Source organism: Oncorhynchus tshawytscha, linkage group LG19 (assembly GCF_018296145.1).
Source record: "Oncorhynchus tshawytscha isolate Ot180627B linkage group LG19, Otsh_v2.0, whole genome shotgun sequence".
NCBI lineage: Eukaryota > Metazoa > Chordata > Actinopteri > Salmoniformes > Salmonidae > Oncorhynchus > Oncorhynchus tshawytscha.
The window spans coordinates 31,709,814-31,732,701 of NC_056447.1; the positions used below are offsets into that span (position 1 = coordinate 31,709,814).

Below are 22,888 nucleotides of genomic sequence, written 5' to 3' on the forward strand. Positions count from 1 at the left end.
TGGGTGTGTTCTGTGCATCTGTCGTACTGAGCATGACCAGCGGTGCAGTACAGGGCTTGGTTGAGGTATGCGATGTGTCTGTGGGGTACAGTTTTCATGTGTTCAGCAACTGTAGGTCCTTGTAGATCGTAGAATCAAGGTTCAGAAACACATCCCAGTCAAGCTTTTTTTACTCTCAAATGTCTGAAATATATGCAGAACTTGTGAAAACATGGCAGAGGTTTGAACTGAGAACCTTGTGAATAAATTGAGTTACAAGTTGTATATAAATATTTTTTTTTAAATCCGTGTTACAGTAGTCAGACAAATGTGTCAATATCTTTTAAAATACGTCCCAGTACATCCCTGGGGCCAAGCTTCCTGCCATCCAGGACCCATATAATAGGCAGTGTCAGAGGAAAGCACAAATTGTCAGACTTCAGTCACCCAAGTCATAGACTCTCTGCTACCGCACGGCAAGTGGTACCGGAGCACCAAGTCTAGGACCAAATGGCTTCTACCCCCAAGCCATAAGACTGCTGAACAATTAATCAAATGGCCACCGGACTATTTACATTGACGCCCCCACCCCCATTTTGTTTTTTTACACATCTACTACTCGCTGTTTATCTATGCATAGTCACTTCACCCCTACCTACATGTACAAATTACCTCGACTAACCTGTACCACCATACATTGACTCAGTACCGGTACGCCCCTGTATATAGCCTCGTTATTATTTATTTTTTTACTTTATTTTATAAAATATTTAACTCTTTCTTGAACTGCACTGTTTGTTAATAAGGGCTTGTAAGTAAACATTTCACGGTCTACACATGTATTCGGCGCATGTGACCAAATAAAGTTTGATTTGGCCTGGTCTGCTGACTTGAAGCAAAGAGTCAAATGTAGCAAGATGGCAGCAACATGCTGAGCTAATCAGAGCATGTTAGCTAAGCATTTATTAACCTCTTAGCTACAAATGTTGAATGGCTAAATTAGAGCTAGATAGGTGTCAAATATACAAGTGAGTGAGCTAACATGTGCTTTATTGAAATCTTAAGTTGAATAAGCTATATGAACTTAACGCGATGGACAGTTATACTTTTCTTATTTACTGGCCTATGTGAGACCTAGCTAGCTAACTCTATTTTATGATTAAGCATTATTAAGAGGTAATGTTATGCTTAGTCAACTAGTTCAGTTTAGCGTAGCCTTTTATGTTTCTACCCCCAGGAAAGGATAACAGTCCATTACAAATATGTTTTTGCTCATATAGCTTATCAACAAAAAAGAGGGAGGGGAGGTTTTTACAATACAGCTTGCCAATAATAACAGATTTGCCTGTCAAACCTATTGAATTGAAACAAGAGTGGACTATACACAAACACAACCTAACTTTATACCTTTTTGTGTTTGTGTCAAATTCTGTATAGCTGTGTGTGTCCTCCATGCCAGTGTGTTCATTCAACAGCTTGTGGAACAGAACACACACATCCTGAGAAAGCTGTCCTCCCAGAGAACAACCTAAAAACTGGTGAAGCCTATCTACACACTGCTCCGTCACACCCTGGAGAGAACACACTGGCTTACACATCAAACATTGCACACATGGATACACACACAATACGAATAAGACAGTACTGAGGAAAATAAACATTCTCAGCCAGTGTCTTAGCTGTTCCATGTTTACACCATTGACTGATGAATTATACACACTCTTGGCATGGTTCAGTCGCCCCGACAACAGATGGATTTGTTTACCAGGAACCAGTGAAAGTTGTCTGTCAGCCTCAGACAGGTGACACCTGACCATGTTACTGGTCTCACCTAGGAGCAATTAGTTCCTCTGGCCTTTACAATGTAGTAAAACACACCCAAAAACCACACGTTGGATAGTTATCTTTATTTGTTGTGAAATGGCAGAGGGAATGGCATAACACATTAAGGGACAAAGAAACATAATATATTCAAATAATTCCCTGTGGATACAACTGAGAATGAGGTTTATACAGTAATAATTCCCAGTGGATACACCTGAGAATGAGGTTTATACAGTAATAATTCCCTTTTTTATTTTTTATTTTGGCCTGGGAACAGTGGGAACAGCGTTGGCCTGGGAACAGTGGGTTAACTGCCTGTTCAGGGGCAGAACGACAGATTTGTACCTTGTCAGCTCAGGGGTTTGAACTCACAACCTTCCGGTTACTAGTCCAACGCTCTAACCACTAGGCTACCCTGCCGCCCCAACATGAGTGAGGTTAATACAGTAATAATTCCCTATGGATACAACCGAGAATGAGGTTTATACAGTAATAATTCCCTGTGGATACAACCGAGAATGAGGTTTATACAGTAAAAGCACCTGGGATGTAGTGGAGTGTAACAACATGCTAACACTGTTAACCCACCTTTTTATTTTCTCAACAGTGTTTTCCCACTACATCCCTGCAGAGCACAATAGTGTATCAGCAGCCCTGTCCTGAGCGTTAGAGGCACAGAGTGGTCACATCACAAACACTTAACAGTGGAGTCATAAAATACAGAGCATTCATTACAATGTTGATAAAAATGAATTCAACTTCACAGAATGTTAATATAAAACAACAAAGTCCACAGGTGAGTGAGACACCTCAGACAGTTCATTCACACTGTCAGAGTTGGGAGAGGTCCATGCAGTCCTTAGGAATGTGTGTGGGTGTGTGTTAGGACTTGCCATGTATGATCTTGGGGCATGTCTCTGGTGGTACACAGTGGTTGTTGTGTAATACGAGTCCAGCAGGACACTGGCAGCCGGGCACACAGGGTTTAAAACAGTGACTCTCTATCACCCCTAGTGGCACGTCACGGTTAACACAGGTCACTGGACATGGGGGACCACATTCATCAAACACGAAACCACGCTCCACTGGACAGCCCACCGCTAGATCGAGAGAGAGAAATGGGCAGGGAGAGAGGGAGAGATTATGTCAACACAGAGAGATGGGGCCCTTTACTGTGGTAAAATAATGTTTTATACTGTGGTTTTGTGTTTGTATTTACCACACAGTGAGGAGCTCCTCCAGGACAGTCTAGCCCCAGCCTCTCTGCACTGCGCTGCGTAGGCCTCCAGGGCATCACACAGACACTCGTCAGCATTGGCTCCACAGGCACACAGGTCATAGACACATGCTGCATACCAGGGCTCTGGAGCCACCAAGTGGTGGCAGGTATGGAACACTGCAGACTTCAGAACCCTGAGGAACAAAGGTCAATCAATCAATCTAGCAAGCTCAAGCGCAGCTAATGTTTTTGAAAAGTCTGGTGTGTGTGTTACCTGCAGCGTGCATTAGCCGACTTCCTGGCCTGGTAGCCTGCTGCTTTACAGGGGTCAATATCCTCCCCAGGCTGACATGACAGGCTGCCGTTACCACTACCCACCTACAGGGGGAGATAGCGATACTAGGGTCTGTGTATGGTTGCTCTGACAAATCAAATCTAATTTTATAAGTCACATGTGCCGAATACAACATACCTTACAGTGAAATGCTTACCTAAGAGCCCCTAACCAACAATGCAGTTTAAAAAATACACATAAGAATAAGAAATAAAACTAACAAGTAATTAAGAACAGCAGTAAAATAACAATAGTGAGACTATATACAGGGGGGTACCGGTGCAGAGTCAATGTGCGGGGGCACCGGTTAGTTGAGGTAGTATGCACATGTAGGTAGAGTTATCAAAGTGACTACATAGATGATAACAGAGTAGCAGCATTGAAAAAAGGGGGGTGGCAATGCAAATAGTCTGGGTAGCCATTTGATTAGATGTTCAGGAGTCTTCTGGCTTAGAGGTAGAAGCTATTGAGAAGCCTTTCTGACCTAGACATGGCGCTCCAGTACCGCTTGCCTCTGTGGTAGCAGACAAAACAGTCTATGACTAGGGTGGTTGGAGTCTGACAATTTTTAGGGCCTTCCTCTGACACCGCCTGGTATAGAGGTCCTGGATGGCAGGAAGCTTGGCCCCAGTGATGTACTGGGCCGTTCACACGACCCTCTGTAGTGCCTTGTGGTCGGAGGCTGAGCAGTTGCCATACCAGGCAGTGATGCAACCAGTCATGCTCTCGATGGTGCAGCTGTAGAACTTTTTCAGGATCTGAGGACCCATGCCAAATCCTTTCAGTCTCCTGAGGGGCAATAGGTTTTGTCGTGTCCTCTTCACGACTGCCTTGGTGTGCTTGGACCATGTTAGTTTGTTGGTGATGTGGACACCAAGGAACTTGAAGCTCCCAACCTGCTCCACTGCAGCCCCGTCGATGAGAATGGGGGCATGCTCGGTCCTCTTTTTCCTGTAGGCCACAATCATCTCATTGTCTTGATCAAGTTGAGGGAGAGGTTGTTGTCCTGGCACCACATGGCCAGGTCTCTGACCTCCTCCCTATAGGCTGTCTCGTTGTTGATCAGGCCTACCACTGTTGTGTCATCGGCAAAATGAATGATGGTGTTGGAGTCGTGCCTGATCGTGAACAGGGAGTACAGGAGGGGACTGAGCACGCACCCCTAAGGGGCCTGTGTTGAGGATCAGAGTGGCGGATGTGTTGTTACCAACCCAACCTGGGGGCGGCCTGTCAGGAGGTCCAGGATCCAGTTGCAGAAGGAAGTGTTTTAGTCCCAGGGTCCTTAGCTTATTGATGAGCTTTGAGGGCACTATGGTGTTGAACGCTGAGCTGTAGTCAATGAATAGCATTCTCACATAGGTGTTCCTTTTGTCCAGGTGGGAAAGGATAGTGTAGAGTGCAATAGAGATGACATCATCTGTGGATCTGTTGGGGCGGTATGCAAATTGGAGTGGGTCTAGGGTATCTGGTATGATTGTGTTGATGTGAGCCATGACCAGCCTTTCAAAGACCTTCATGGCTACAGACATGAGTGCTACGGGTCTGTAGTCATTTAGGCAGGTTACCTTAGTGTTCGTGGGCACAGGCACTATGGTGGTCTGCTTAAAACATTGGTATTACAGACTCAAACAGGGAGAGGTTGAAAATGTCAGTGAAGACACATGTCAGTTGGTCAGCACATGCTCCCAGTACACGTCCTGGTAATCCATCTGGCCCCGCGGCCTTGTGAATGTTGACCTGTTTAAAAGGTCTTACTCACATCGGCTGCAGAGAGCGTGATCACACAGTCTCCCGGAACAGATGGTGCTCCCATGCATGTTTCAGTGTTATTTGCCTCGAAGCGATCATCAAAGTAGTTTAGCTAGTCTGGTAGGCTTGTGTCACTGGGCAGCTCTCGGCTGTGCTTCCTTTGTAGTCTGTAATGGTTTGCAAGCTCTGCCACATCCGATGAATGTCATAGCTGGTGTAGTATGATTCAATCTTTGTCCTGTATTGACGCTTTGTTTGTTTGATGGTTCGTCGGAAGGCATAGCGGGAATTCTTATAAGCTTCTGGGTTAGAGTCCCGCTCCTTGAAAGCGGCAGCTCTAGCCTTTAGCTCAGTGCCGATGCTGCCTGTAATCCATGGCTTCTGGTTGGGGTGTGTACGTACGGTCACTGTGGGGATGACGTCATTGATGCACTTATTGATGAAGCCAATGACTGATGTGGTGTACTCCTCAATGCCATCGGAGGAATCCCGGAACATATTCCAGTCTGTGCTAGCAAAACAGTCCTCTAGCTTAGCATCTGCTTCATTTGACCACTTTTTTTTGGATCTAGTCACTGGTGCTTCTTGCTTTTAATTTGTAAGCAGGAATCAGAAAGATAGAATTATGGTCAGATTTTCCAAATGGAGGGAGAGCTTTGTATGCGTCTCTGTGTGAGCAGTAGAAGTGGTCCAGAATTTTTTCCCCTCTGGTTGCACATTTAACATGCAGATAGAAATTTGGCAAAACAGATTTAAGTTTCCCTGTATTAAAGTCCCCGGCTACTAGGATTTCTTGTTTGCTTCTGGTGGAATACAGCTCATTAAATGCTGTCTTAGTGCCAGTCTCTGACTGTGGTGGTATGTAAACAGCTACAAAAAATACAGATGACAACTCTCTAGGTAGGTAGTGTGGTCTACAGCTTATCATGAGATACTCTACCTCAGGCGAGCAATAGCTCGAGACTTCCTTAGATATTGTGCACCAGCCCCTTGTCTTACCAGACACCGCTGTTCTATCCTGCTGGTACAGCGTATAACCAGCCAGCTGTATGTTGATAGTGTTGTCGTTCAGCCACGACTCCGTGAAGCATAAAATATTACAGTTTTTAATGTCCCGTTGGTAGTTTAATCTTCCGCGTAGGTCATCGATTTTATTCTTGAAAAATTGCACGTTTGCTAGCAGAATGTGAGGAAGTGGGGTTTATTCGATCGCCTACCAATCAGACGGCAGCCCGCTCTTTGGCCCCTTTTCTCTACCTCCTCTTCACGCAGATCACGGGGATTGGGGCCTGTTCCCGAAAAAGCAGTATAACCTTCTCGTTGGGCTCTTCAGACTCATGAAAGGAAAAAAAGGATTCTGCTACTACGTGGTGAATATTCACAGTCCTGATGTCTAGAAGTTATTTTCGGTTGTAAGAGACGGTAGCGGCAACATTATGTACAAAATAAGTAAAAAATAAGTTACAAACAAAAAAACACAATCGGTTGGGGACACGTAAAACGTCTGCCTTCCTCTCCGGCGTCATTTTACACAACTACAGGAGTTTTGGTTAACACTCTACCTACAAAGTAGACAGACGCACACTCACCTTCCAGCTGTTTCCAAAGTCGGCCTCTGATTGACTGACTTTTCCTGCAGGGGTTCGTAGGTCGTCCTGGGGGTAGTTGTTGAAGTTGCCACAGAGACCACAAGTGTGACCTTTATACGACCCCGGAATACTCACTTCCAGGTGTGACCGCCCACTCCACAACACCTGAGGAGTTCAGACATGTAAGAGTTAACACAGGTAAGGGTTTAGACAACTTAGAGTAAATAGATAGTAGTTTTAGTACCTTTAGTCCTATATTAGTGTTGAGTAGGATGGTATTTGTCTGGCGCTCCAGGTAGATGTATGGTTCTTTGAGGAAAGGCAGGGTGACAACCTTGTAGTCCACCTGGAATAAAAACACACCTCCGCTCAGATTGGCTCTCACCTCTTATACACATGTTCTGATTGGCTCGCGGCTAGAACATCCAGAACCAGAAACACACTCACCCTAACGACCCAGTCCTGGAGTAGCTGCACTACCACATCTCCTATGAAAACAGTCACTTCTTTGGTCCAGGACACTCCCTTTCGACCACGGTCATCATTGGTCGCATGGATACTGGACACACACAGGTGTAGACAAATTAGTTCAAATCAACCAAATAACAAGATTCATGCAAGGTTTGGTAACAGAAAAAGCATTGCTTTGTACCTGAAGTCCCCTCCGTCACAGTCCTGGGACAGTATGTATGTGCAGGCCCCCTGGAAGTGGAGCATGCGGCCATCGAAGGTCCTGTAGTGGGGATCCCCAAACGCAACGCAGGTGGCTGGCCGTGGTATGCAGTGGGGACAACACACACCTGGGATCACAGCAGGACTCTCATCCTGTTACACACAAGAGTCAAACGGAACACATAGTTAGACAGAACACAGTCAGACGGAACACTGACAGACCAGACAGAACACTAAAAGCCAAAAAGAACACTAAGAGACCAGACGGAACACCGAAAGAACATACGGAACACCGAAAGAACATATGGAACACTGAGTCAGACACAACACTGAGAGACCAGACCGAACAGTGAGACACTTGACAGAACACTGAGAGACAAGTGTGTGTTATATTGACCGCTGCGCAGCCTAGTGGAGGACAGCGTTGGCTGTAACAGTGTACGTCTCCAAACACACAGGTACAGCTGGTACACTCATCCACTTCCCACTGTTCATTAGACTGGTACACAGAGCCCTGGTAGACACACTGCACCCCCGAGTCTGAAACACACACACACACACATTATGTAGCGGTATATTAACAGTTTAGCTGCGTAGTGGTGATATTGCATAGTTATATATATTAGTGGTTAGAGAGAACTGTAGAAGTGGTACCTTGGCACTCGTAACAGCATTTTCCAGGAGTCTTCATTCTGACCAGGCCCTGCTCACACTCCACAGGAACACACTCCTCTATACTGCACTCAATGTAACCCAGCTAGAATACACACACATACAACAATGGAAATTTGTGCCATTCATGCAATTCTGTGAGTGCGTTAGCGTGCGTGTGCATGTGTGTTTGTGTAACTTACATTACAGGTGCATGTGACGCACTCATCCTCACTGTCTGTCCAGCTCTCACCATTAGACACATGCCTCTTCTCACCCTCCATAACACACTCTGAAAGAAACACACACACACTTGACCACACAGTGTTTGGAGGTTAAGGTTGGGTGTTTAAGAGATGGGGTTTAGGGTGTACAAAAATGGGGTAGGGTTGAGGGTGTACCGTCACAGACGGGGCAGCAGGAATCAGGGGGTGTGTGGTGTTCTTCAGGGCGGCAGCTGAGAGGGGGGCAGCTCTGGTGTAGACACGTCCACGTCAGGTCCTGATCAATAACACACAGGGATTCAGGTTATATATCACTAGTCCAACACACAATACACAGCTTTATATTATTATACCACTACACCTACAGACAATATACAGCTTTAAACAGACAAACACAGGTCAGGGGTTGTTGCCATGGTACCTTGCACTGGCAGGTGAAGCAGGGGTCGTCTGTAGCCAGGACCTCGTTACCGATCAGAGTGGCCGTGCAGTTACTGAGGGGCTCTACACACATGCGTGCACAAACACACAGGTTAGTGGTGCGCGGGTCATCTGTTTGTTCACCGGCCCGCAATTGCTAATAACCCATCCGCAACTGCCCAACTATATGTGATAAAGTGATATTCTGAGGCCCGAACCCAACCCTAACTCGTTAATATGATAGAAACATGTCCTGCAGGCTAAAGTCAGAGACGGCGGAACAATATTTTGACAGAGAGTGGATGATTTTTTGGGGGCTGATTTAGATCTATGTCTGCTTATAATTTACAACATATTGGTAGGCTATTTGTTAGTCAACTTAATTAGATACATGCAGCTTCTCTTCTGTCATTATATAAGTATGTTGCCCTTGTAGACTAAATAAACCTTTGCTCACCAGAATAATGTCATGAATTGATAGAATGAATGCTTCAATCTAGTTGACATCGATAAAGTTCTCTATCATCTCTGCTTCTTAAGTGGAGCAAAAACGTTTAGGGACCAGGGAGAACATGCAATAACAAAAAAATAATTAGGTGGAACATTTCCAAATGACATCAGTTTGACCGGTTGTCAGGAAATAGAAAGCTGTGAAAACAACCCAACATGTTTTGGATAAGATTTCAGTTTGGCTTGGGTGCATATTTTCTGTGTTTGAAATACTATTAGCTTTTATGATGCTGATTAAAATAGCATTTCTACAGACGGTAACTAACTGTGCATTCACATTCTCTCGACGCTGAAATAAATAAATCATAATTCTCCACTCCTGTTCCTGAGTAAAAGTTGTCTTGATAGTGTATAATTTTACAGCAAGAAATGCTTAATTCTGCAGAAGTTAATATTAAGGCTATGTGAGAGGTTATAGACCCACAGTCAGTGTCCAGATTTCACTTTCCATTTAACCCATCAGTAGGCAGTTCCCTTGATGTGCCATAGGCCTATTTAAAGTCCCCTTCTTGAAACTGTCAAATTTGTATATCGCCTCACAATCATCACATATAACATACTGTAGCCCGGCACTGCCATCTTTTACAATTTCACCAAATCTTTCTCAAACAATACTTTTCTGGCCCTTCCTTATTTTTCTTTTCATCTCTTCATTTCGCAGCTTTTCTCTTATTGAACTCTGACATTGTCCTTTGGCGCTCGTACAGTTAGGCCTAAAGCTTAGGCTTACGTCCTAATGCCAGAAGCCTAAAATAATGAAAGAAAAACCTCAATGTAGTCTATACAGTATATACATTTGATAAATGTTTTGATTTTTAAAAATAATTGTTTCTCTTTATTCAACCAGCCCGCCATCCACCCTTCATCCACACAATATTTCTTGATCCTAAATCCATTATAAGTCAACCCCCGCCTCATTAGAGTGAGGGAGAGAGAGAGAGAAAATGAGTGTGTTTGTGTGCGTGTTAAACTGGTGTGTATGTGTACTGACGTGCGCAGACAGGGCAGCAGGAGTCTGGTCCAGAGAACAGGATGTTGCTTTTAACACAGTCCACCAGGCTGGGACACTGCTTACGGTAACACCTCAGGTGCTGCTCTCCATCTGGCATCACCTGGACACAGGAAACAATGACATCACCTGCTACAATACTGTATCTAGACATGCTGTGTGTGTGTGTGTGTGTGTGTGTGTGTAGTACCTCGCAGGTGCAGATGTGACAGGGGTCATCTGCAGGGTGGAAGCTGTCTCCTGGACCGTACACTCTGCCCTCAAACACACAGTCTGACCAAACACAAAGAGAGACGCTGATCACAGTCTGACCAAACACACACAGAGACACTGATCACAGTCTGACCAAACACACACAGAGACACTGATCACAGTCTGACCAAACACACACAGAGATATTGAACTAAACAGAGGAACAGAGAAGGTAAACAGGGTGTCTATTATAGTTACCTGCACACACAGGGCAGCACTCCCCAGGTACAGTGATGGTGTTGATGCAGGGGGACAGACAGCGGACCTCCGAGCAGGTGGTCACTCCGTCCACACACATACAGCTCATACAGGGAGTAGAGTCTGCAAACCAGCTACTGCCCTCAGCATGCTCCTCTCCGTCATACACACACCCTGAGATACACGCACACACAACATTTTACATCGACAGAGTGCGCTAAATTGTGTAAACCTGACCAATAACTTGTTAAATATATGGGAGGCAAATACAAAGCCCCAGCTGGTGTTTTACCTCTGCAGCGAGGACAGCACGTTCCTGGTTCTGTCAGCTGGTGCATACAGGTCAGCTTAGGACAATCTGGACCCACACACTGCACCTTCCCTGCCTGGAACAAACACACATTATACACACACATACGCCGCAAACACCTGCACACACACGCAAGAAAGAGAGAGGAGATATAGTCTAACCTGACAAGTACATGCTGTGCAGAGGTTGGAGCTGGGATTCCACTGCTGTCTGTCACTGTACTCCTCACCCTGGTATACACACACTGAGAGAAACAAACACATAGGGAGTTTAACAGGAAAGTTTTCTAATGCACCGTAACCTGTAAAATAGTTGCATGGGGTAATTGTAACATCATACAGGAACTCAAGTCCCTTTGTTGACCTGACCTAGAATTCCTCACAATCAAATGCCGACCGTATTATCACCCAAGATAATTATCCTCTGTTATTGAACCAGCGTGTATATCCCCCCTCAAGCCGATACCACGACGGACCTCAAGGAACTTCACTGGACTTTATGCAAACTGGAAACCATATATCCTGAGGCTGCATTTATTGTAGCTGGGGATTTTAACAAAGCACATTTGAGAACAAGGCCACATAATTTATATCAGCAAATTGACTGTAGTACTCATGCTGGCAAAACTCTGGATCACTGCTACTCTAACTTCCGCGATGCATATAAGGCCCTCCCCGCCCTCCTTTTGGCAAATCTGACCATGACTCCATTTTGATCCTCCTTCCTATAGGCAGAAACTCAAACAGGATGTACCCGTGTTAAGAACTATTCAACACTGGTCTGACCAATCAGAATCCACGCTTCAAGATAGTTTTGGTCACATGGACTGGGACATGTTCCGGGTAGCCTCAGAGAATAATATTGACGAATACGCTGATTCAGTGAGTGAGTTTATAAGGAAGTGTATAGGAGATGTTGTACCCACCATGAATATTAAAACCTACCCTAACCAGAAACCGTGGATAGATGGCGGCATTTGCACAAAACTGATAGTGCAAACCACCGCATTTAACCATGTTAAGGTGACTAGGAATATGGCCGAATACAAACAGTGTAGTTATTCCCTCTTCAAGGCAATCAAACAAGCGAAATGTCAGTCTAGAGACCAAGTGGAGTCGCAATTCAACGGCTCTGACACAAGATGTATGTGGCAGGGGCTACAGGAAATCACAGACTACAAAAAGAAAACCAGCCACGTCATGGACACTGATGTCTTGCTTCCAGACAAACTAAACACCTTCTTTGCCTGCTTTGAGGATAATAGTGCCACCGACGCGGCCAGCTACCAAGGACTGCTGTCCCCCCCTCTCCTTCTCCGTGGCCAACGTGAGTAAGACATTTAAACGTGTTAACCCTCACAAGGCTGCTGGCCCAGACGGCATCCCTAGCCATGTCCTCAGAGCATGCGCAGACCAGTTGGATGGTGTGTTTATGGACATATTCAACCCCTCCCTATCCCAGACTGCTGTCCCCACATGCTACTAGATGGCCACCATTGTTCCTGTATCCAAGAAGGCAAATGTAACTGAACTAAATAACTTTCGCCCAGTAGCACTCACATCTGTCATCATAAAGTGCTTTGAGAGGCTAGTCAAGGATCATATCACCTCCACCTTACCTGTCACCCTAGGCCCACTTCAATTTGTTTACCGCCCCAATAGGTCCACAGATGATGCAATCGCCATAACACTGCACACTGCCCTATCCCATCTGGACAAGAGGAATACCTATGTAAGAATGCTGTAGATTGACAGCACTCAGCATTCAACACCATGGTACCCTCCAAGCTCATCATTAAGCTTGAGGCCCTGGGTCTCAACCCCGCCCTGTGCAATTGGGTCCTGGCCTTCCTGACGGGCCGCCCCCAGGCGGTGAAGGTAGGAAACAACATCTCCACTTCACTGATCCTCATCACTGTGGCCCCACAAGGTTGCGTGCTCAGCCCCCTCCAGTACTTCCTGTTCCCCATGACTGTGTGGCCATGCACTCCTCCAGCTCAATCATCAAACTTGCAGACGACACAACAGTAGTAGGCTTGATTACCAACAACGACGAGATAGCCTACAGGGAGGAGGTGAGGGCACTCGGAGTGTGGTGTCAGGAAACAACCTCTCACTCAACATCAACAAAACAATGGAGATGATTGTGGACTTCAGGAAACAGCAGAGGGAGCACCCCCCTATCCACATCAACAGGGCAGTAGAGGAGAAGGTGGAAAGTTTTAAGTTCCGCGTGGTACACATCACGGACAAACTGAAATGGTCCACCCACACAGACAGTGTGGTGAAGAAAGAGCAACAGCAACAGCGTCTCTTCAACCTCAGGAGGCTGAAGAAATTTGGCTTGTCACCTAAAACCCTCACAAACTTTTACAGATGCACAACAGAGTATCCTGTCGGGCTGCAACACGGCCTGGTATGGCAACTACACCGCCCACAACCGCAAGGCTCTCCAGAGGGTGGTGCAGTCTGCACAATGCATCACCGGGGGCAAACTACAGATTCTAAACAGATTCTATCTCAAGGCCATCAGACTGTTAAACAGCCATCGCTAAGACAGAGAGGCTGCTGCCTACATATATACTTGAAATCATTGGCCACTTTAATAAATGGATCACTAGTCACTTTAATAATGCCACTTTAATCATGTTTACATATATTGCATTACTCATCTCATATGTATATACTGTATTTTATACCATCTATTGCATCTTGCCTATGCAGCTCTGTCATTGCACGTCCATATATTTATATGTATATATTCAATTCCGTTACTTAGATTTGTGTGTACTAGGTAGTTGCTGTGGAATTGTTAGATTACATGTCAGATATTGCTGCACTGTCGGAACTAGAAGCACAAGCATTTTGTTACACTCGCATTAACATCTGCTAACCATGTGTATGTGAACAATAACATTTCATTTCATTTTTGGAAAACATGAAATATTCCATGTTTTCATTCAGTTTGTGGGTTTACCTGCACACTGGGGGCAGCAGTCTCCTGGCAGTGTGATTGGTTGGGGGCAGGAGGTGGGGGGGCAGAAGAGAGGCATGCAAGAGACACTCCCCTTCACACAGGTACAGCGCTGACAGGGATTGGCTAGCCCTGGGGTGAGGGGTGTGGCTGCTGGGGTGAAGGTTTGTCTGTTAGGGGAGTGAGGAGAGTGTTTACAGACATCCAGCTTGTCACAGGGCCTAGACATAACAGTGAAGGTGTGTGTGTGTGTGTGTGTGTGTGTGTGTGGAATTAGACCTACCTGTTAGAGTAGACCACACCCCCGTAGAGGCAGGCCTCACAGAGTGGACAGCAGCCATTGGATGATTCAAAGGGGAGGGGGTGGGAACATTGAACAGGACACAGCTTTTTATGACACGTCACCACCTCGTTCTAGAGAGGGGGGGGGAGCAAGAAAGACGGAGGGAGAAAAAGATGGGACAGGGATGTGGGATAGAACAAATATGGAACAGGGAAACAGTGATATAAGAGGATAGACAGACTTCACAGAGATAGAGGGAGGGATAGGGGATGAGATAAAGCTGTCTTCTCACCAGACAGCTGCAGGTGGAGCAGGGGTCAATGGGCGGGGTGAAGGAGGCCCCAGACTGAAACTCCTCCCCCTGGTAAAGGCACACCCCTCTGCAGATGGGGCAGCACTCCCCTGGAGGGACCACAGGACGCGCACACACCACGGGCGGGCACGACCCAGACACACACACCACACCACCGTTCTACACACAGTCACATGGAAAAATTGACCAAAACTAGAGCAAATATAGTAATAACATTGTGTCTCGCCAGGGACCTGAAGATTTGTGTTAGCCCCCATTACTGTCTAAGCCTTAAGTTTTATCTCAGTGGAGTATCGAAGGTCGGCCACATACAGATACAGTTTATATGTGTATGAAGTGTGTATGTGTGTACCAGGCATGTGCAGCGTTGACAGTGGTCTGAGGGGTGTGGGAAGCGCTCTCCATTGGAACAGTCTCGTCCGTTGAAGCGACAGCCGTCACACACACCGCACGCACAACCGTCCAGCGCAGGGTGTGGACAGGACACTGCAGGACACCTCCGCTTCACACACACTACCTCTCCTCTCTACACACACACATCCACACAAATGTAAACGCACACAAACACAAGAAAACACACCGACATCCGTCACACACAACATATAAATGCAAACATGAACACACAAATACTTAATTGGATCAGATGTCTAACTGACATGGAGCAATTATTTGTATTTTTTTCACACAGTAACTTGTTGACGGAGGCTGCGCATATGTTACTTTACGCACACATCACCCTCCCTTCACGTTTCTCACCCTCTTCTGGATCCTTCCTATAAACCAATTTGATGGACATGATGATGTAGCCCAGGGTTTCCCAAACTCGTCCTAGGACCACCCCTGGGTGCACGTTTTTGTTTTTGCCCTAGCAATACAGAGCTGATTCAAATAATCAAAGCTTGATGATGAGGGGGTTAATTGAATCAGCTGTGTAGTGCTAGGGCAAAAAACAAAACATGCACCCAGGGGAGGCCAAGGACCGAGATTGGAAAACCCTGATGTAGCCTACATCTCTGACTCATATTTATGAACAGCCGACATTAAATCCTGCAGCGATTTGAATGAACGTACCAAAATATATATATATATTCTGTAGGCAACCTTCTCTTTCTGTGGTAACTAAGGATACTGCAGTAGCACAATCGGGACGCACACTGTAAACCCCAAGGAATTTTTAACTCAAATACTTCTAGTAAGTTGTACTCAAAAGTCAATGAAAAGCCTTTATTACTTCAAATGTTTATGTGGTACTGACTCAAAACTAAATGAGAAGTCACACCAACTACATTTTTTAAAGATATGATAACAAATGAACTTTTTCCCCAGCATGGTCTGCTGGAGGTAGATTCTTTTTGAATAATTTGTACATCTTTGTTTTTGCATGTACATTGAGTGATTGATTAATTAAATGTTAAGATAAATATTTTTTTCCTAAATGAATTCAATCATTACATTTTTGCACCCATTACTGAAATGGTTGATCCAGTTTAAATGGCTTAGGTAGTTTCCTCCCACTGTTCTTAACCCTGGCAGTCATTATGGATGCAGGTTGCAGGTGAATATAATTTAGGAATTACACATCAATTTGCAAGCCAGCATAATCTGGTAAATTTCCCAGGTTTTCCAGAAATCCTGATTGGAAGATTACTGGAATTGTTTTTGGGAAAGTTTGTGGAATTTTGCAGGCCTGATGTGCCCTGTGAACTATGAGTTTCAGGCCACTGTATAAGTACTGTATGTAATGGTTAAATTATACTGATAATAATTCACCTAGGAACTCACTTGGTGAAGGCCACCAGACTAAATGAACGAATTCAACAACCATGTCTCTGTCAATAACAAATACAGTCATGGGTGGTAACTCTACAATTCAATCGAAAAGGCAAGGCACATTGGTAAATTATTGGAGTCGTGGCTTAGTGAGGGCATTAAATTTAAGTATACCTTAATCAAAAAACGACATGTATTACTCATATGAAGGTAGTACTGCTCACTTCAGCTATTTATCCTTCTTAACCAGTCATTTTTTAGGTCCTCGGTTTCGTAAAAATGTTTGAGTAGCCAGAATGTATCCAGTTTTACAGTACAGTCTACACATTGCTTTGGGGCAAAAACAATCTGAGTTTTAAGCACAAATAACATACAACTGTTAAAAAATGAAAAAAAGAACACTAATACTCCCTGTCTGCTTCCTGCTTAGCCAATATTTGCAATGATGATTTTTTTTTAAAGAGCATCACATTGCTATTTAGACTGCCTGTCTGAGTCCTGCTTGTGTTTGATATGGGAGGGAGTTGTAAAGTAGAGAATCTCGCACATGCGCAGAAACAGGATTGCAAACGCAGCCACTTAACCTTGACCCCACCCTGAACTCTGACCCTAATACTTGACCACTCACTGAGCATGTGCAGGTTTCACAGGTTCCTCTGGTTCCAGGGAAGACCTGTCCATCAACGTAAGCCCCGCCCTGGAACACACAGCCTACACACACACACACACACACACACACACACACACACACACACACACACACACACACACACACACACACACACACACACACACACACACACACACGTCAGTGTCAGACAGAAAGAAATAAAGACACACAGACAGATATGTTATAGTGGGTAGAGTACCGTCACACAAGGGGCAGCCACAGGGGCTGCTGGCAGGATGAGAGCAGGAGGCTGGAGGACACAACTTCTTCACACACCTCACTGAACCACCCTACAGACAGGGAGAGAGATATAGAGAGGAGAGAGTGGGAGAGAGAGAAACACATTTAAATAAAGTTACACATACAAAGTACAAATAGGTGTCTGATGAAGGCGATTACGCCGAAATGTAAGCCTGAATGTATGTCCCGTCAATAAATAATCAGATCTATGCAGAAACAGAGTGATCATTTTTCTTTATTTTCCTGGGCAGTCACCTGTCGAAGTGTCCTGGGGTAATCATTTTGGGGGGATTTTAAAGACCCTCAGTTGAGCACCTGATTCCATTTTTGTTCAAGCTTAGCTGATGCTTGTTTGGGTATACTTTCTTTCCATTGTGTATTAAACACTAAATAGTGTGTGTGTGTTACCTGGCAGCTACATTCTGAGCAGGGGTCAGTAGGGTCAAGGATTGACTGGCCACTGATGAGGACCACATTGCCATGGGAACAACCTGTCACAGGAAGAAATTGGATAGAAACCATGTCTAAAGGAGAAACATTGTAAATATGTTACTTAGAGGAACAATGACATACGGTGTGTGTATGAGGTGTATGTGTGTACGCACGGTTACACTCTCCGCAGCACTGGCCGGGTGGCTTGTAGGGGTGTGTGCAGTCCTGGTAGCAGGGTAGCTGGCTACACACCACATCACCTACGTAACATGTACACACTCGACACGGGTCCTGTCCACTGAGAAACTCATAGCCATCAGGATACTCTGTACCCCCATACATACAGCCTGCAGAGAGAGAGCGAGAGAAGGATTTAGTCCTTCCCCTCTAATCAGGGACTGATTTAGACACACACACAATATCCCACAAGGTGTCTCACCATCACAGGCTAGGCAGCACTCTCTCTGTATTGGGTAGGGACAGCTGACAGCAGGGCAGCGTTTCCTCTCACAGTGGACAGAACCCTCGCGACACACACACACTCCACACGGGTCCGACACATCACCCCACGACTCCCCATTGGCCCGATCCCGACCCTCATACAGACAGCCTGAAACACACACATGTGGGCTATATGTGTAATATCATGTTATGTAGGCTGTATGAAGTGTAATGTCATGCCATCCAGGCTGTATGAAGTGTAATGTCATGTTATGCAGGCTGTATGAAGTGTAATGTCATGCCATCCAGGCTGTATGAAGTGTAATGTCATGTTATGCAGGCTGTATGAAGTGTAATGTCATGTTATGCAGGCTGTATGAAGTGTAATGTCATGTTATGCAGGCTGTATGAAGTGTAATGTCATGCCATCCAGGCTGTATGAAGTGTAATGTCATGTTATGCAGGCTGTATGAAGTGTAATGTCATGTTATGCAGGCTGTATGAAGTGTAATGTCATGTTATGCAGGCTGTATGAAGTGTAATGTCATGTTATGCAGGCTGTATGAAGTGTAATGTCATGTTATGCAGGCTGTATGAAGTGTAATGTCATGCCATCCAGGCTGTATGAAGTGTAATGTCATGCCATCCAGGCTGTATGAAGTGTAATGTCATGCCATCCAGGCTGTATGAAGTGTAATGTCATGTTATGCAGGCTGTATGAAGTGTAATGTCATGTTATGCAGGCTGTATGAAGTGTAATGTCATGCCATCCAGGCTGTATGAAGTGTAATGTCATGTTATGCAGGCTGTATGAAGTGTAATGTCATGCCATCCAGGCTGTATGAAGTGTAATGTCATGTTATGCAGGCTGTATGAAGTGTAATGTCATGCCATCCAGGCTGTATGAAGTGTAATGTCATGCCATCCAGGCTGTATGAAGTGTAATGTCATGTTATGTAGGCTGTATGAAGTGTCGTACCGTCACAGGTCCTGCAGCACTCCTGCTGTATGGGGTGTGAGCAGTGAGCGAGGGGGCAGGGCTTGCGCTGACATCGAGACGTCCCATTGGTGCAGAGGCATGATCGACAGGGGTCAGTGGGGTCGTAGAAACGCTCAGTGTGTCTGTAGGGCCGACCCTCATACACACAGTCAGCAGGGGGGACTGCACAGACACATAATTTATGACACCAAATAATACATTTACTTTTCATTTCAATTAGTCAATCTTTGTCCCTGGCTGTAGTTGCGTACCTGGGCATTGGGGGCAGCATTCTCCAGGCAGCAGGTTGGGGATGGAGCACGCCAGCGGTGGACACCTCCTCATCAAGCACTGGACGTTACCATTCTACAACACACACAAGGTATGGGCCTAACAGGTTCATGGTTGTAGGCATATGGGACTGTCACTCAAACCTTGAGCTACAGTAGGATGGTCACTTTAGAATGGGCAAAACACGGGATTACAGCTAACCCTCAACATTGGCGCTCATGTGTGTGTTCTTACGATACAGTGGCAGGTCCTGCAGTTGTCAGTGGGATGGAGGAACTCTTGTCCGTTGGGGTACTCTTTCCCAGCGTAGCTACACCCTGCAAAAAGGTGTTCATTACTTAGACATGGTTTGACACTATACATATGTGTGTGTGTGTGTGTGTGCCTACATGTGTGTGTATGTGTGTGTGTGTGTGTACCGTTACAGTTGTTCTGGCAGCAGGTCCCTGGAAGGGGGGTGGTGCAGTGAGGCCGGGGGCATTCTGATGCGTGGCAGTCAACCCTCCCTGACACACAGACACACTCCTCACACACACTCACCGGGCTGGGGAACACCTCGCCGTCCACAAACACACGGTTCTCAAAGGAACAGTCTGGAACAAACACACAGGCAAAAATACACTTAGAACACACAGGTTTTGCATTTGCAAGGTTAATATATATGTGTGTTAATATATGTGTGTGTGTTTTAGGCGAAGAGTACCTGGGCATTTAGGGCAGCACTCTCCGTGCGGTGTGTGTGTGTTGGAACAGTTCAGGGGGGGACAGGCTCTCCTCACACACTGCACCGTACCCTCCTGGGGAGTGGGGGGTAGGACCATGTTATGCAATTTTATGTTGCAGTACGTTATGTGTGTGTGTGTATGTTTGGCTGTGTGTGTGTCCTCTCACCAGACAGGTGCAGGTATGACAGGGTTGGTCGGGGTGTGTAAAGGTTTGTCTGTTGCTATAGATACGCTGATCGAAGGTACAGCGCTCACACTCTGCACAGCACAAACCTAGAGAGAAAGGAAAAAGAGAATGGAATGAGAATGGAAAAGAAAGATAGCCATTTCAAATACACACCCTCAGACAGACATGCACACTCACACAGTCTTACCGGTGGTCTTGGTGGGGTGTGTGCAGGCAGTGGGGGGACAGTGTGTGTGTGTACACACCACTTCTCCGTTTAGACAGGTACAGTTGGTGCAGCCCTTGACCTGCCACTGAGAACCCTCCTCATACTTCAACCCCTCCAACACACACACTATAGAAAAAGAGAGAGAGAGAAACAGAGACAGAGAGATGGGGGGTGTAGGATTGATTATGTAAAGATATATTCCTGTCTTTATCTCTGTATGTATAGGATGTTATCATTGTTGCAAAATAATATGTGGTACCTTTGCAGATGGGGCAGCAGAACTGGGGGTTGTTGATGGGGTTGGAACATTGGACCGGAGGACACCTCTCCTCTTGGCACCTCACATTTCCATCCTGATACACACACACACACATACACACACTCAGAACTTCTGTATTGTTTGTTAGTATGTGCATCAATGTGTGTATGTCTATCTATGTGTGTGAGTTCAGACCCACCTTGCAGCTGCACTGGACACAGGTTCCACTTCCAGCTGGGTTAAAAACGTCACCATTAATGTAGACTCTCCTCTCGTATTCACACTCTGCAGAGACAGACACACACACAGAGGTGGGATGGATAGATAGTGGTGAAGGTTAGAAGTTAGAGTGTAAAGACTGCGGCAGGCTGAACTCACGATCACAGGTGGGACAGCACTGTCCTCTAGGCGTCGCAGGGTGGCTACAACGCAGAGGTGGACATGATGCATCCATACGCTCACATGACACCTCTCCATCCTATTGGTAAGAGAGATACACATCACATGACAACTTTCCAGCCTATAGGAGAGAGAGAAACGCATCAAATGATACCTCAACAGCCTATTGATAGACTTCCAATATGTCACTTTTTTGTTGTGGCCATACTGATTCCCGACTTGAACACGTCCACACACATAGTCAGTACTCACAGAGCAATGGCAGCGGAGACAGGGATCTGTCCTGGAGGGGAACATCAACACCTGAGAGTCATACTCACACTGCTCACACCTAGGACACACACACACAGGCGAAAGATGATGCATATTTAACTACATGTGCTACTACAGCTATGATACTGGAGGTTTTATGTGTGTGTTACCGTGGGCAACAGTCTCCGGGGCGACGGACAGAGTTGGGGCAGGAAACCGCAGGGCAGGGTCTAGGCGAGCAGAGGACATCTCCATTCTGAGGAGAGAGAGGAGAAACACACACACACGTCAGGGTCTGTTTTAGACACATACTGTATGCACAAATATTTGACATACAGAGACACAGAGCTCTATCCCAGTCTTACCATACACACACACTCCTGACAGCGGTCTACACTAGGGACCTGGGCTCCATTCAGGAAGTCCTGGCCGTTCATTCCGCAACCTGAAACACACATAATCACACACTGTATACTCAATTCTACGCACACACACAGACATGCACACGCAGACACACAGAGACAGACACACGCACGCACACGCAGACAGGGTGTCTCACCATGGCAGACTGGGCAGCAGGTATTGGGTGGTGGGGAGGAAGGGTTCCGACATGGAGGGCTACACCTCTCTGTCTCACATTTAACAACACCCTCCTGGCAAAAGTTAAAGGTCAGGAAATTAATCTACAGTAAAAGTAAATTCCTGTCAGCACATGAAGCCATCTCTAGTGGATTATGAGAAATAGAAAGAACAAAAGCGAGAGAGAAAAAAGGAGAAAGAAAGAAAGCAAGTGAGAGAGAGACTCACCAGACAGTAACAGAGACTACAGGGGTTTTCTGATGGTCTCCATTTAGCTCTGTGGTGGTAATGGATGCCTGTATGGATACAACCTACAGACACCCATCACAAATAAATGCATATGTCAGTAATAAGAACACATGATTGCTTCTGTCAGAGTATGAATTATACAAACCTCTACAACGAGGGCAGCACTCTCCATGAAGTGTCTCCTGTTCAGAGCAGTCGAGGGGGGGGCAGGAAGGTGGGGAACACACCATACTACCCTCCTAGCACAACCCACAGAAAGAGCAAAGAATCATAATTTAGTCAGTGAATGTAAGTGTTGAAGTGTATGTTGATACGTAGTGTATGTGTCAGTGTATGGCAGACATATTCACCTTGCAGGTGCAGGTCTGGCAGCCGTCGATGGTGTTGACAGAGGAATTATAGGGACGACCGTCCAACTTACACCCTACAGACAGAATGAGAGAGAGGTTAGGTATGTTTGTTCTGTGTACTCGTATCTGTCCATGTCCGCATGCTAGCTAGTATAGTGGGCTAGTGGGGTAGTGGGCTGAGGAGGGGGGAGGGTGAGTGTCTAGTTGTCAGCAGTATGTACTCATCTGACAAACAATCAGACCTAAGAATAAATAATACCCTGGTAATTGGAAAGTGTGTTTCTGTGTGATATCCCTCCCTCCCTCTTTCTCCCTCCAACTCACTCTCCCTCTCTCTCTCCGTCTCTC

General features: G+C 45.7%; 1 protein-coding gene across 1 annotated transcript in view; it reads right to left on the reverse strand.

The window, feature by feature from the left end:
• Positions 1 to 1,871: 1,871 nt before the first annotated feature.
• LOC112218635 (kielin cysteine rich BMP regulator) overlaps positions 1,872 to 22,888 on the reverse strand; it is a 44,067-nt gene continuing 23,050 nt past the window's right edge. Inside the window, exons 6-48 of the mRNA XM_024379610.2 lie at positions 22,541 to 22,614; positions 22,336 to 22,429; positions 22,170 to 22,252; positions 21,922 to 22,015; positions 21,728 to 21,807; positions 21,533 to 21,618; positions 21,363 to 21,441; positions 21,090 to 21,189; positions 20,911 to 20,996; positions 20,712 to 20,805; positions 20,432 to 20,578; positions 20,224 to 20,330; positions 20,036 to 20,129; positions 19,752 to 19,925; positions 19,567 to 19,649; positions 19,314 to 19,407; positions 19,042 to 19,224; positions 18,061 to 18,231; positions 17,795 to 17,968; positions 17,598 to 17,680; positions 17,149 to 17,239; positions 16,908 to 16,990; positions 14,862 to 15,035; positions 14,489 to 14,668; positions 14,197 to 14,327; positions 13,917 to 14,083; positions 11,102 to 11,184; positions 10,923 to 11,016; positions 10,631 to 10,804; positions 10,371 to 10,453; positions 10,163 to 10,283; positions 8,663 to 8,745; positions 8,419 to 8,518; positions 8,221 to 8,309; positions 8,021 to 8,123; positions 7,764 to 7,906; positions 7,347 to 7,519; positions 7,142 to 7,253; positions 6,939 to 7,040; positions 6,695 to 6,859; positions 3,297 to 3,400; positions 3,023 to 3,216; positions 1,872 to 2,903 (exon numbers count right to left, since the gene is read on the reverse strand). Of these exons, the coding sequence (XP_024235378.1) occupies positions 2,686 to 2,903; positions 3,023 to 3,216; positions 3,297 to 3,400; positions 6,695 to 6,859; positions 6,939 to 7,040; positions 7,142 to 7,253; positions 7,347 to 7,519; positions 7,764 to 7,906; positions 8,021 to 8,123; positions 8,221 to 8,309; positions 8,419 to 8,518; positions 8,663 to 8,745; positions 10,163 to 10,283; positions 10,371 to 10,453; positions 10,631 to 10,804; positions 10,923 to 11,016; positions 11,102 to 11,184; positions 13,917 to 14,083; positions 14,197 to 14,327; positions 14,489 to 14,668; positions 14,862 to 15,035; positions 16,908 to 16,990; positions 17,149 to 17,239; positions 17,598 to 17,680; positions 17,795 to 17,968; positions 18,061 to 18,231; positions 19,042 to 19,224; positions 19,314 to 19,407; positions 19,567 to 19,649; positions 19,752 to 19,925; positions 20,036 to 20,129; positions 20,224 to 20,330; positions 20,432 to 20,578; positions 20,712 to 20,805; positions 20,911 to 20,996; positions 21,090 to 21,189; positions 21,363 to 21,441; positions 21,533 to 21,618; positions 21,728 to 21,807; positions 21,922 to 22,015; positions 22,170 to 22,252; positions 22,336 to 22,429; positions 22,541 to 22,614 (5,147 nt within the window). The 3' untranslated portion in view covers positions 1,872 to 2,685. The remainder of the gene's footprint in view (positions 2,904 to 3,022; positions 3,217 to 3,296; positions 3,401 to 6,694; positions 6,860 to 6,938; positions 7,041 to 7,141; positions 7,254 to 7,346; positions 7,520 to 7,763; positions 7,907 to 8,020; positions 8,124 to 8,220; positions 8,310 to 8,418; positions 8,519 to 8,662; positions 8,746 to 10,162; positions 10,284 to 10,370; positions 10,454 to 10,630; positions 10,805 to 10,922; positions 11,017 to 11,101; positions 11,185 to 13,916; positions 14,084 to 14,196; positions 14,328 to 14,488; positions 14,669 to 14,861; positions 15,036 to 16,907; positions 16,991 to 17,148; positions 17,240 to 17,597; positions 17,681 to 17,794; positions 17,969 to 18,060; positions 18,232 to 19,041; positions 19,225 to 19,313; positions 19,408 to 19,566; positions 19,650 to 19,751; positions 19,926 to 20,035; positions 20,130 to 20,223; positions 20,331 to 20,431; positions 20,579 to 20,711; positions 20,806 to 20,910; positions 20,997 to 21,089; positions 21,190 to 21,362; positions 21,442 to 21,532; positions 21,619 to 21,727; positions 21,808 to 21,921; positions 22,016 to 22,169; positions 22,253 to 22,335; positions 22,430 to 22,540; positions 22,615 to 22,888) is intronic.